Below are 12,890 nucleotides of genomic sequence, written 5' to 3' on the forward strand. Positions count from 1 at the left end.
GGGTTCAAACACCTTTCTTATGAGGGTGTTTTAATTTGGGCACAATGCTTCCAAGTGTGCATATCCATACCTCTAAATTATCGGGCCACTCTAAAATCAAAAGTACTCAAGACATGGAAATATAGTGTCCATTGTTCATTTGTTTTACCCGTGTCATACTTAACCCTGCCTGTCTAGGACACTGTTGCAATGTGCAGCAACTGAAGTAGAACCCTGTCAGAATCTGCCTGCCCAGGCAGTCTCAGCATGGTGGAGGGGCCACTGCACTGAGGGCCACAGCGCCAGGACCTGTAGATTCTGCTCCAGCAGATCACAAGGACCTGCTGTGACACTTGTTGGACAAATTCATCCCACTGTGTGCCAGCCTTCTTCTTCTTTTTTTTTTTTTTTTTTTTTTTTTGACAGGCAGAGTGGACAGTGAGAGAGAGAGAGACAGAGAGAAAGGTCTTCCTTTTGTCATTGGTTCACCCTCCAATGGCCGCCGCGGCCGGCACGCTGCGCTGATCCAAAGGCAGAAGCCAGGTGCTTATCCTGGTCCCCCATGGGGTGCAGGGCCCAAGCACCTGGGCCATCCTCCACTGCACTCCCTGGCCACAGCAGAGAGCTGGCCTGGAAGAGGGGCAACCGGGACAGAATCCGGCGCCCCGACCGGGACTAGAACCCGGTGTGCCGGCACCGCAAGGCGGAGGATTAGCCTAGTGAGCCACGGCGCCGGCTGTGCCAGCCTTCTTGATCGCAGAATGAGGAAAGCAAATCTGATGTGTAGCACAGGTCTGTTTTCAGATTCAAAGGAAGATGCATAGTTTGGGGAAAAAAACAACTTTGCAGCCTTCTCTGATGTTTGACAGGTATCACGGTGAGCACATGCTGCATATTGCTTTTCTTTGGGAGGCATTGCAGAGGGTACATGTGGCACATCATCACTGATGGAACATAACCATGTGCACTTGGATTCAAAACAGGCAGTATAAACAAGAAATTGATTCCACTGATTTTTTTTTATGGAGAGTGAATGGCAAGGGTGAGCCCTGCATGGGTACAGAGGGATGTTTTCTCTATACACTGGAAATGTTTGAGGGTTTTCAAGCGTATTTGCTCACACACACACAGGGGGCACAGGTGGCACAGGTTAATCCTCCACCTGTAGCGCCAGCATCCCACATGGGCACTGGTTCTAGTCCTGGCTGCCCCTCTTCTGATCCAGCCCTCTGCTATGGCCTGGGAAAACAGTAGAAGATGGCCCAAGTGTTTGGGCACCTGCACCCACATGGGAGAACTGGAAGAAGCTCCTGGCTCCTGGCTTCAGATTGGCTCAGCTCCTGCCATTGCAGCCATCTACGGAATGAACCAGTGGATGGAAGACCTTTGTCTCTGTCTCTCCCTCTCACTGTCTATAACTCTACCTCTCAAATAAATAAATAAAAATATTTAATAAAACACACATGCACACACACACAAGGTGCTACTATTAGAACTGCCATGTGGGATTATTAGCAAACCATTTGATTTTCTTTCTAGTTCTGCCTGCACTTGGGGACAGAAGAATCTCCAAGCCCTCTGGTTATTTTTCTATCAACGACCTCTACTTGTCTAACAATGCAGTTAGGGGCAATTCTTCACACCACGTATGGCGCAAACACTTAGAGTGCCTTTAACACACTTGACCCACACTTTAGCTTGGCTCACGTGATAAAGAAGAGCTTGTGAATCCCGAGGGTTGCCCTGCCATAGGCAATCTGGACTGTGGCTGAGGCCAGATGTCTTCAGGGGCTGTGTGCAGGCTGGGAGTGTGAGTGTTCCACCTGGGAGGAGAAAGAGCTAGCACCAGGAAGGGTGAAGGTGAGGGAGCTATGCCTACTACAGGGATCCATGGCTCACTTTGTAGTTACTTTTCACCTGTTGTCTGTTTCTGTGTCCAAATAACAATAATATGCAGATGTATTTGAGGGGTGCCCAGTCGTGATGCAGTAACTTCAGCTGCCAATTTCAACGCCTGCCTCCCGTATGGAATTGTCTCTGGCTGCTCTGCCTCTGATCCAACTTCCAGCTAGTGCACCTGGGAAGGCAGCAGATGATGGTCAAGTACTTTCATCCCTGCCACCCACGTGGGAGACCTGGATGGAGTTTCTGGCTAATGGCTTCAGCCTGGTCCGGCCCCAGTTTTTGTAGGCACTTCTCTTTTTCTCTCTCACTCTCTTTCTCTCTGTCTCTGGGCCAGGCCAAAGTCAGGAGGCTGAAATTTCATTTAGGTCTCTCACATGGATGGCAGGGACCCAACCACTTGGACCATTCCCCACTGCTTTCCTAGGTGCATTAGCAAGGAGCTGGATAGGAATTAGAGCAGCTGGGACTCAATCCAGCGCTGCCATATGGAATATCCACAACCCCCACCCCCTATCCCCACTGCACCGCAGAGCCAGCCCTAATAAATACTTTTTAGAAATATTTATTTATTGGAAAGGCAGAGTTACAGAGAAGCAGAGGCAGAGAGAGAGAGAGAGAGAGAGAGAGAGAGAGAGAGAGAGAATCTTCTGTGCGCTGGTTCACTCTCCAAATGGTCACAATGGCTGAAGCTGCACCTGTGCCGATCTGAAGCCAGGAGCCTGGAGCTTCTTCTGGTTCTCCCACGTGGGTGCAGGGGCCCAAGCACTTGGGCCATCTTCTACTGCTTTCCCAGGCCACAGCAGAGAGCTGGATCAGAAATGGAGCAGCCAAATCTTTACCCGCTAAGCCACAGCACCAGCCCTCAAATTAAAAAAAAAAAAAATAAATATTTGAGGGGTCTGGCGCTGTGGTACAGTGGATTAAAGCCCCAGCCTGCAGCGCCAGCATCCCATATAGGCACCAGTTCGAGTCCTGGCTGCTCCACTTCCTATCCAGCTCCCTGCTAATGCGCCTGGGAAAGCAGTGGAGGATGGGGCCCCTGCACCTGCATGGGAGACCCAGAGGAAGCGCCTGGCTCCTGGCTTCAGATCAGCACAGCTCTGGCAGTGACAGCCATTTGGGGAGTGAACCAGCAGATGGAAGACTTCTCTCTGTGTGCAACTCTTTAAATAAATAAATAAATATTTTAAAAGCAATTTTGAGAAGTTACTTAGACCTGAACAAAAGCTGCATTTTAACAACCACTGGGGACTAGTGATTGTCCCTCTGCCGTCTAGGAAAGTCCGAGTAAAAGCACGGACGTGATTTTGTCCTGGTCACAGGGCATCAAGACCCGTCTCGTGTGCACCTTGCCGTTCCCCCAGCCACCTCAGCCCCAAGTTCTCACAGACAGATCAGACACACGACAGCAGGGCTCTGTGGGGGCTCATTTATTAGGGCATCCCTACCAGCTTAGGGGAATTGCCAGAAAAGAGGAAGGAAGGGGCTCTGGTGGCACCCTGAGCCAATGAAGAGGCCCTAAGCTCTCACACGGGGGTGTCTTAAGAAAAACGATCGACTGAATAAATTAACTCAAGTCCAACAAAGCCCTGAATTTCCCAGAGTAATTATTTTGGAGCTTTAAAAATATCCCCGCCCTCCGCCCCCAAAGGCCCCTGGATACACGCCTTGCTGGTCTCAGGCACCGCCTAGTCTGCCTTGGCTTCTCCACGTGGAGGTGAGCGAAGTTGGCGCAGCTTCGCGGAGGCCCAGGACGTCCGTGCGACCCCAGCGGGGGCGGCGCCGAGCCTCGGGCCCGCCCCCTCCGCCGCTCGCCCCCCTCAGTCTTTCAACGTCAAGCACGAACCTTTTTTCCAGACCGCAAAGAAAGGAAAGACTTTGCCGTCAAACGAGGCGGAGAAGGTGAAGATGGGCGCCTGCGTCTCTGCGTGCGCCAGGGCCACGAGTCCCGCCTCGTAGTCTAGGGCGACGCAAACGGCGCTCGGGATCTCGCCCAGCGGCAGGTCGGTGCCAGGGCAGGTGCTGGCCCAGCACTGCTGGTGCGACAGGATCAGCGCCCAGACGCCGTCCTCGGCGCTCAGGCCCATCTCCCCCTTCCGCCTCACCTCTTCCGCGGCCACCCCGACCGTGCAGCCGCCGCCGTCGCCCAGCTGCACCTCCACCTGCCAGCGGTGGCGCCCCGAGGAGAAGCCGGGGGTGCCCAGCACCGCCGGGATGCCGTCGAAGCGCAGGGGGCTGTCGGGCAGGTTCCGCCTCTGCCGGGTGTACCTTACTGACTTCCTGTCGTCGGAGAGGACCAGGCTCCGGCTGGCCGTCTCAGGATCTAGAGTGACGATCCCTGGAGGCAGGAGAGCGCAGACATTAGCTGAGCCAGCGGCGGCGGAGAGCGTGCAGCGACGCGCAGGGCAGGAGGAGGAGCGCTGGCCCCCTTCTCTGGACCTCATCTGCGCTGCTGCCCAACACTCCTCTCCCCAGCCGGCAAGCGGCGCTCTGAGGATTTGCCTCTCCGAGCGAAGAGCCCGCACCAGCAGCCTCAGCACCACCTGGGAGCTGGTTAGAAAAACCAGAATCTTGGGCCCCAACCCAGACCAACTAAATCAGTCTGCATTTTTAACAAGGTCCTTTTGGCACATTAAATTTGGGAAGCGCTGATCTATATCCGAATGAGGTGATGCTTGTGGAAACAAGGTGTAAATTGAGCACCAATTTAAAAATAAGTGCTATTTTTAGGAGAACCTTGTAAAATATCTGTCGGTGTCAGTAGGGAGTCTAGCGCAATGCTGGACAAAAACCAAGGCCTTCATCGATATTTTTGAATGAAGAATACCTGTTTAAGGAACTGACATTTACTGAGCACTTACTATGTGTAAGGTGCATTCTGAGCGCCCTGCATGTGCTAAGCCATTTAATTCACAGTTTCTTATAGGGTAGGCACTGTTATTTTTCCTGTTTTATAGATGAAGACACTGTGGGGTAAAGAAGCTTACTAGGGGCAAGTGTTTGGCACAGCTGCTGAGACACCCCCTTGGGATGCCTGCATCCTGTATCAGAGAGCTTGGGTTCAAGGCCCCCCAGCTCTGCCCTGATCCCAGCTTCCTGCAAATGAGCACCGTGGGAGGCAGCAGTTGATGGTCAGGTACTTGGGTTTCTGCCACCCACATAGGAGCCTGAGATTGCATTCTGAGCTCTTGATTTTGCTGTTGCAAGTTTTGGGGAAGTGAACCAGCAGATGGAAGAGCTCTCTCTGCCTGTCTGCTTTTCAAATAAATGATAAAAAATGTATAAATATTTTTTTAAAAAAATAGGCTTAATAACTTGCCCAGTGTCTCATGGCTAGAATGGAGAAGGGCAAGTGTGGGAGTGGCTCCAGAATTCATGCATTTGACTGCTCTGCTGGCTGCCCAGGATTGAGTGGATGAGTGAGAGAATGGCTCCCGGAAGTCCCAGCTGTTTACCTGAATCTGTTTCCAGATGATGCACCAACTTTTCTGAGGGAAACAAAAACAAAGAAAGATCTGTGACAGATGGTTTCTTACAGGCACTCCCCAAGCGCAAAGTGCCCTGGGTAAGCTGTGAGGTCGGGGATGGGACAGGGCTCGGCTTTTGCCATGACCCACTGGACAGCAGACGGCCCTGCTTCCTGGAGTCTGCGTCCAGGCCTGTCCGGGAAGTGGCCCTGAGAACAGTGGGGTCGCCAAGGGGTGGGGATGGGGGCGGGGCAGGGGGAGGTGAGGGGAGAGGTCGTCTTGAGGCAGGTTTTGAAGGCAGGGAGAGAAGGAGACGGATGGGGGGCAGAAGCTGTGTGCCTCTCCCTTTACCTGAGAACGTGCTCATCATCTTGGGGAGGGTGAGTATTTTCCTGTGGAGGTCACGGATCTTCCTGATAAGTTCAGAAGAAATGGCCTCTGGACTCACGAAAGGCTTCATCTCACACCTGCAGACGAATTAGGAGGCAGATTCCAAAAATAATGTTTGGGCGATGCAGACAGAAGAGGCTAAGATCCTGTTAACGAGTGATCTTGGTGTTCATGGTGAATAATTAGACTATCATTTCTTTGCCTTTGGTGGAAATTTAGAGTTACCAAAGCAGTAGGCATTTCGGCTGACCTGAGAGGAATTAACCACATGTAGAGAATTGGAGGTAGGTCCTTTAAGAGAATATTTGGGTTCCTAGGGCTGGAGAGGGCAGAGATCATTACTTGTTATGCCTATTAGCCTCTAGAGGGCAGTATGGAACCATTTGAAAAAGTGCTTAAACTACTTTGTGTGCTGAGCTTGATTAAGAATGGCGCTGGGAGGAAAGAAAAAAAAGAAAATGAAATAAAATATACATTGTAGAGAAAAAGCCCCCGGTTCGGGTCTCAGCTCAGTCTTCGTGTCACTGGCCGTGTCACTTTCACCCCATGGCCGTGTGACCTTCACCCCATAGGTCTCAGCTTCTTCAGACTAGGAGACCTCCAAGGCCCTTCTAGATCTCAGTCTCTAACGCCCTTGACAAGCATGTGTGGAGACACTCCTGGCTGACTGGCACCTGGGTTCACCTTGCCCTGCACGTGAATTGCCATAGAGTGTGGGCAAGCATCCCTGGCCAAGGGGCCCTTTCACATCCCAGTGCAGATTGGTGTGCTTACAGCAGCTGAGAGTCGAGGAAAGGGGTGGAGACTCACAGGGCTCTCAGCGCCTGTGGGCTGTCGGGTTACAGTAGCACTGGACAGTTCTGAAGGGAACAGAGCTGAGTGGGGGAACATGAATGAAAGAACACGTGTTCCCCAGGTTCCATGCCCATTGTAGGCTGTAGGAAACAGTTTCTCTTCCAGTTAGATTTCAGTGGTGCTACATATGGACTCAAGTACTAACACCCATAGGTTAAACAGGCGTGCCCAAAACAGCCTAGGAACATGGTTATCACTTACAACTTCAGTTCTGGGCAGGGGGCATGTTTCCTCAATACCAGCCAATCAATTTATAAATGAACCTTTTGAGCACTGGCCTTTAGTGAGTGTGGACTGTGCGTGAGTGAGCGAGGCTGTATTGGGCAGGGTGCTTTTGCTTCTCGGAGTCACTGTGGGAGTGAATGTTTCAATGTTGGGTATAAAGGAGGCAGGCTGGGGGTAGGGCCCTACCTGCTCTGGCTGACTCTCACATCCTACAAAGGAAAGACAAAAACAAGCCCTTAGTTTCACATGTCCCTCCCCTCTGCCGTTCTGCCCATCCTTTCTGCCTTAAAACACCAGCTCAAAACTCCCCTCCTCCAGAGAGCCTTCTGGATTCAGTTCCCTCCTCACTAAACTGTTCGCTTCTGTCATGCTTTCTTACTAAAGTGGAGCTCAGCTCCTCGGTGCTGGCCTGTCTCAGCCTCATCTTGGGGTGGGCTCTGCCTGCCAGGATTAAGACATGGCAGATCCAGCTCTGATGTGAGATAGGACAACAATGATGACCACAACAGGTGCCATTTTACTGAATTTTCCCTGTGTGCTGGGGACAATGCAAACAGTTTTCATGGCCATTTCTTCTAATTTTTGCAACACCCTTATAGGGGGCCATGATTATTCCCTTGTTTAGAGAAGTTAAGAGACTGACCCAACTAGGAGAGACAAGACTTGAACCAGAGACTGTCGGACTCCAAGCCCCTAGCATGACCACAGTGTATGATTCAGGAAAGTCTCTCCAGGTGCAATCTCTGTAACCACTCTGGGTCAGAGGAACCAGGTAACCACCAGTCCCTCCCACGAGAAGTGACCTCCCCTCCCTCTTCCTGCTTCTGGGCAGCATTTGCAGCCTGGGGTGTGGGCCCTCCTGCGGGGCGTCTCTCACTTGTAGAAGCTCACTTGCTGGTTGCTGACATTTCTCTTCCAGCTCATTGACCTGGACTCCAAGCCTGGTGACCTCCTCTGAGAGCTTTGTGATATACTCATCCCTCTCCTTCCAGATCTGCTGCTCCAGCTCCCTCAGCCTGGCCAGCAGGAGGCACTGCTGCTCCTCCAGCTCCCGTTGCAGCCTCTCAAAAGCGGCTTCCACCTGTTGCTTCTTGTTTTCAATCTGAGTCTGTGAGGGATAGAAAGACAAAATGGTTGGGGAGGGGGGTGGCTCACAGGACTGGCTGCCATGAAGCTCATCAATATGCTTACTAAGGCAGGGGTTGGGGCATTGGGCAGAGCAGTTAGCATGCCACTTGGGACACCCTCATCCCATATCCGAGTGCCTGGTTTGAATCCCGGCTCCTCTGTTTCTGACAAAGTTTCCTGCTAATGTACCCCCTGGGAGGCGGCAGATGATGGCCCTAGTACCCTGCCACCTACATGGGAGACCCAGATTGAGCCTCAGGCTCATCCACTGGGCAGTGAACCAGTGGATGGAAGATGTCCCTCTGTGTCTCCGTGTCTCTCTTTCTCTCTGCCTTTAAAAGAAAATGCAAATAATTTTTTAATTAAAAAGAAAAGAGGTGTAGGAAGTATGCAGTTCCAAGACCCACTACTTCAAATAATATTATGACAAGAGTAGGTTAATCTACTGCTTAGGAAGCCCAAATTCCATATTGGAATGGCAGTTTGAATCCTGGATACTCCACTCTCCTATTCAGCTTCCTGCTAATTTGCCTGGGAGACAGTGGATGATGGCCCAAATACTTGGGCTCCTGCCACCCATGTGGGAGACGTGGATGGAATTTCTGGCTCTTGACTTTAGCCTGGCCCAGACCATAGGTATTGTGGGCATCTGGAATGAACCAGCAGAGGACGTGTGCTCTCTCTTTTTCTCTCTCTCTCTCTCTCTCCCTTCCTTCCCCCCCTTCACCTTTCAAATAAATAAATCTTTTAAAAATGCACTATGGTAGAATTAGACAGGTTTGAGGATAACCCCATCAATGATGAATTCAATACATTCTATTCAATCAATAGGGATTCTAATAGAAATGCCACATTATGATCTCATGGCCATGTTGAACTTGCCAAAAAGCCTTCCACATCTATGATACCAGCTTAACCTACTATATCTTCCCTGGAGCTGGGTGCAGATGAGTATAATCATTCTTTATAGAGTAGTTGAGGCAAAAGAAAGTTGTGATCAGAGCAACAACTCAGTGGAAGATGTGCGGTGCCTGTCTTAGCCATTGAGGTCCCCATCTTCAGGGCAGGAGTTGAGGGTTGAAGGATGCAGGAGAGATCTTCCTGTTCCAACACCGTCTCGTTGGCCAGGCTACCAGAAATTCTCACACTGAGGACTTCCTCCCTGATAACTGTGTAGCATACTGAAGAGATGGGGGGGGGGGGGAGCCAGGTCCAACCACTTCCCCTCCCCCGCCGAGCCTCCCATCCTCGGGGGCAGGGCTGGGCTGCACACTCTAACATCTAACTTCTGACCCAAGCTTCATAGCAGAAGGTGGTGGCTTAAGGCAGACAGACTGGGATGGGAAGTGCATTGGACAGTGTTGAGACCCAGGGCTGGGGTCAGTGCTGTAGCGTAGTGGGTAAAATCACTGCCTGCAGTGCCGGCATCCCATATGGGCACCAATTCAAGTCCCACTCTACTGCTCCACTTCTGATCCAACTCTCTGCTACAGCATAGGAAAGCAGTAGAAGATGGAACAAATTGTTGGGGCCCTGCATCCATATAGGAGACTGGCAAGAAGATCCAGGCTCCTGGCTTCTGTTTGGCCCAGCTCGGGCCATTGTTGCCATTTGGGGAATAAACCAGTGGATGGAAGACCCCCACCCGCCTCTGCCTCCCTATAACTCTGCCTTTCAAATAAATTAAAATATCGGGGTGGGGGGGGGGAGAGACAGAAACAGACACCAGGGTCTAGTTATAACCTTGGGCTTTTTGCCATGTAACCTTGGAAGCATCACTTTTCTGGGTCTTAGTTTTTAAGTTCTATGAAAAAAATAGTTGCATAAGAGGATCTTGGATCAGAAGGTGTCAGAACCACTTCCAGCTCTGCCGCCCTGAGATCCCAGATGCCTTTCTGTGCTGGCAGGAGATTGGATGAGAACAGTTTTCTGGTCCTTTCCAGCCAGGCGACAGATGCTGGACAATAGCTTCCACTGAGTCTGGTAAGAAACCCCCCAGGGGAGAAAGTGACCAGTGGCATGGCCTTTACCAGGAGCACTTGTCCCAGGGGGAAGTGACCAGTGATGTGGCCCTTACCAGGAGCACTTGTCCCAGGGAGAAGTGACCAGTGGTATGGCCTTTACCAGGAGCACTTGTCCCAGGGAGAAGTGACCAGTGGTGTGGCCTTTACCAGGAACATATGCCCCAGGGGGAAGTGACCAGTGGTGTGGCCTTTACCAGGAGCACTTGGAGCTTCTGGTCCTCCCGGCACTTTGTGTCCTCGAGCTCATTTCTCTCTATGCTCAGAGCTTCCAGCCGGCTCCTGAGACGATCCTGTCGGGAGAAAAAGGGGTGAAAGAGGGTGGTGGGATTAGAAGCTCAAGTCAGAGACATTGTCTTCCACATCCCAGACACCCTGTTGAGTGCAGATGGATTCACAAGTGGGGGAGAGTCATCCTTGTCCCTGTAGAGACCACCATCTATAGCAGGGGTCAGTCCCGAGTGACTGAAAAATGAACAGGTACATGCAGTTGTCAAGGGGTGCACACAGTGACACTGGAACCCAGAGGAGGGCAGTTCTGTCTTCAGGGATAAGGAGAGGCTTGGAAATATCACAGGGGGACTTGAAAGATCCATTTCCAGGTGGATAGAGAGGGAGAGTAAAGGACTTGCTGACTCCAGAACTGTGTACTAAAAGATGATGAAAATAAAGAGAGAGGAGCATTTTAGGAGGAAGGAGATAAATGTAAAAGTATAAAAAACAGGAGAGAACACGGCAGTTCAGGAAGCAGCAGGTACCTCCAGCTCCGTCTGGCTGGACACGTGTGCCTTGGGGAGGGTGGCTGACAGGAATGGAGGATCCCAGCTGCAAAGGGCTTTAAGTGCCTTGCTGGAAACACTGGGCTTTCTTTGGGCACTGGGGATCCCTGGATGGATTTAAGAGCAGGGGAGTGACATGACCAGCTTTGTGTTTTGGGAGGATCTGCTGCCCAGCAGATTGGGGATGACAATGGAGACAAGGACTGTGTTGCAGACTCTGCAAAGCTAGGGTGAGACGGGAAGAGGCTTGCTTGGGAATAAGGCGGAGTTCAGGGTCTCAGACATGTTTCTGAGGAAACTTCTTCCAAGACTGGTGACTGGGTGACAAGAAGGAGACCTGAGACACAGACAGGAACAGATAATGTTCCCAAGACCAGCAGGAAATTCTCATAATGCTGGCCCACTGCCACCTGTCCCTTCCTCAGAAAGAGCAGTGGGGGAGGATGCTGACACCTGGGGCACCTGTGTCCCACATCAGGACTCCTGGGTTGGGGTCCTGGCTCCTCCACTTGCAGTCCAGGTTCCTGCTGATGCGCACCTTGGGAGGCGGCAGGTGATCGTTCAAGTACTTGGTTCTCTGCCTCTGTGAGGGAGACCTGGCTTGGGTCTCTGGCTCCTGGCCTTGCCCTGGCTCAGTTTTAGCTGTTGCTGGCATTTGGGGAGTGAACCAGTGGATGGAAGATCTCTCTCTCTCTCTCTCTCTCTCTCTCTCTGACTTGCAAATAGCATGAAAACGAATACAACTTTTTTTTAAAAAAAGAAAGGAAGACAGAACAGTGCTTCCAGGTTGCCGTCCCCGTCCCTCTCCCCTTTCTGAGACCCAGTGGTCAGAGCCTTGGAAAATCCTGCATCCAGTATGGATCCCGGGAGCCCAAGTTCACCAGCCCATGGCCTGCAGATCTTACTCCCCGGGGCGGTTTCCATGGTAAGCAAAGCTCTGGCTGTAGGTCTTCTGCTCCCTGACTGGGAGTGGGATGGGAGCTCCTCTGAGCGTTGGAGCTGAAGTTCACCCCTGAGATCATGAGATGCCAACATCCAAGGGGAGGCATGGGAATTTTCCCAAAGCTTCGGGGTCCCCAGCGAGAAGCCAAGGCCTCCGTCCAGATGCCCGCTCCATCCCCTCCACCCACACAGCCCAAGGTAAAGCCAGCTTCCTACCCGGTAGGGCTGAATGGCCTCCTCCAGGAAGCCCACGGTGTGCGCCTGGTGGGAGGACCCCTCTCGGCAGAGCACGCAGAGGAACTCGGCGTCGTTCTCGCAGAAGAAGTAGATCTTCTCGCCGTGCTCCTCGCAGTAAGTCTCCCCGAGCGGGCCTAGAGGCACCGGGGCCGCGAAACTCTCTGGTTGCTGCTCCTCCTCCTGGCAGAGCGGGCAAAGCAGGATCCTGCCTGACGCCTGGGACCCCATCTGGGAGGGCGCGCGGAGGCAGAGCCGGCAGAAGGTGTGTCCGCAGGTGGCGGTCACCGCATCCTCCAGGGGCCGCGTGCAGGCGGGACAGGCGGTGCCCCCGTGGGCCACCTGCAGGGCGGGGGGTGAGGGCATCACGGAGCCGTCCCCGGCCGTGCACTCCGGCCTCTGCCTCGCTGCTCTTATTAAGTGAGTCACGGCGGCCCAGAGCGAGGAAGGCAGGAACGTTCGCCCTGGGAAGCCACCTGGCCCCGCCTCTCGGGCTCCCCAGAACCCCCCCAGCCCCCGCCCACCCGCGAGCGGAGCCGTCCAAACTCCAGGGCATCTCGAGTTACCCAGCGTTTCCCAGTGGCGGGCAAGCGAGCCATTCTCCACTCCTGCCTCCTCCTGGCCGCGGGGTGACTATGAGGTCACGGGGAGAAGGGGTTTCCTGGAATCCGTGGCCACGGTGGCGTGGGGAGAAGCGGGGAGGAGACGCTTCCTGTCAGCTGGAGCAGGTGGGAGCCATAAACTTGTGGCTCTGAGGTGTGCCCGTGGCATCAAAGTCCAGGCTGCGCCGGAGCCGACTTCCGGTGACTGTGGACAGGGGCTGAGCGAGGACTGCTCGCGGTGACCCCTCTGCGCTCCTGGCCGCGCCTGTCTCTTCTGCCCAGGCTGGACTTCCTATGCTCCTCATCCCCCGCGGGCACCTCTGTCCTGGCTGGACTTTGTGTAGTACGGGGCTTTAATTTTAC

The 12,890-nt window shown here is 52.9% G+C and overlaps 1 protein-coding gene across 3 annotated transcripts; it reads right to left on the reverse strand.

The window, feature by feature from the left end:
- Positions 1 to 3,299: 3,299 nt before the first annotated feature.
- Positions 3,300 to 12,658, reverse strand: TRIM15 (tripartite motif containing 15). 3 transcript variants are annotated; one of them, XM_070074299.1, is made up of 8 exons: positions 12,492 to 12,658; positions 11,908 to 12,108; positions 10,168 to 10,263; positions 7,699 to 7,929; positions 7,008 to 7,030; positions 5,703 to 5,818; positions 5,340 to 5,372; positions 3,300 to 4,222 (listed from the first exon to the last, which is right to left on the reverse strand). In XM_070074299.1, exons 1-8 carry the CDS (start codon positions 12,522 to 12,524, stop codon positions 3,705 to 3,707), a joined length of 1,251 nt encoding a protein of 416 aa, XP_069930400.1. In that variant the 5' UTR covers positions 12,525 to 12,658; the 3' UTR covers positions 3,300 to 3,704. The 3 variants fall into 3 exon arrangements, with proteins under 3 accessions (XP_069930400.1, XP_069930399.1, XP_002714373.1); XM_070074298.1 differs by having other exon boundaries at positions 11,908 to 12,267; positions 12,492 to 12,657; XM_002714327.5 differs by lacking the exon at positions 12,492 to 12,658 and having other exon boundaries at positions 11,908 to 12,377.
- Between the last annotated feature and the right edge of the window lie 232 nt (positions 12,659 to 12,890).

This window comes from Oryctolagus cuniculus, chromosome 5 (genome assembly GCF_964237555.1).
Source record: "Oryctolagus cuniculus chromosome 5, mOryCun1.1, whole genome shotgun sequence".
Classification (NCBI taxonomy): domain Eukaryota; kingdom Metazoa; phylum Chordata; class Mammalia; order Lagomorpha; family Leporidae; genus Oryctolagus; species Oryctolagus cuniculus.

Bases quoted from the DNA above. Each gene is read 5' to 3' on its own strand.
- TRIM15 (XM_070074298.1), bottom strand. From the start codon at position 12,524: ATGGCTCGCTTGCCCGCCACTGGGAAACGCTGG. The intron at 7,031-7,698 runs GTGAGAGACGCC...TTTCCTTTGTAG, and splicing joins CAGCAAGTGAGCTTCTACAA to GATGTGAGAGTCAGCCAGAG. The intron at 4,223-5,339 runs GTAAACAGCTGG...TCCTGCCTCCAG, and splicing joins TCATCTGGAAACAGATTCAG to GGATCGTCACTCTAGATCCT.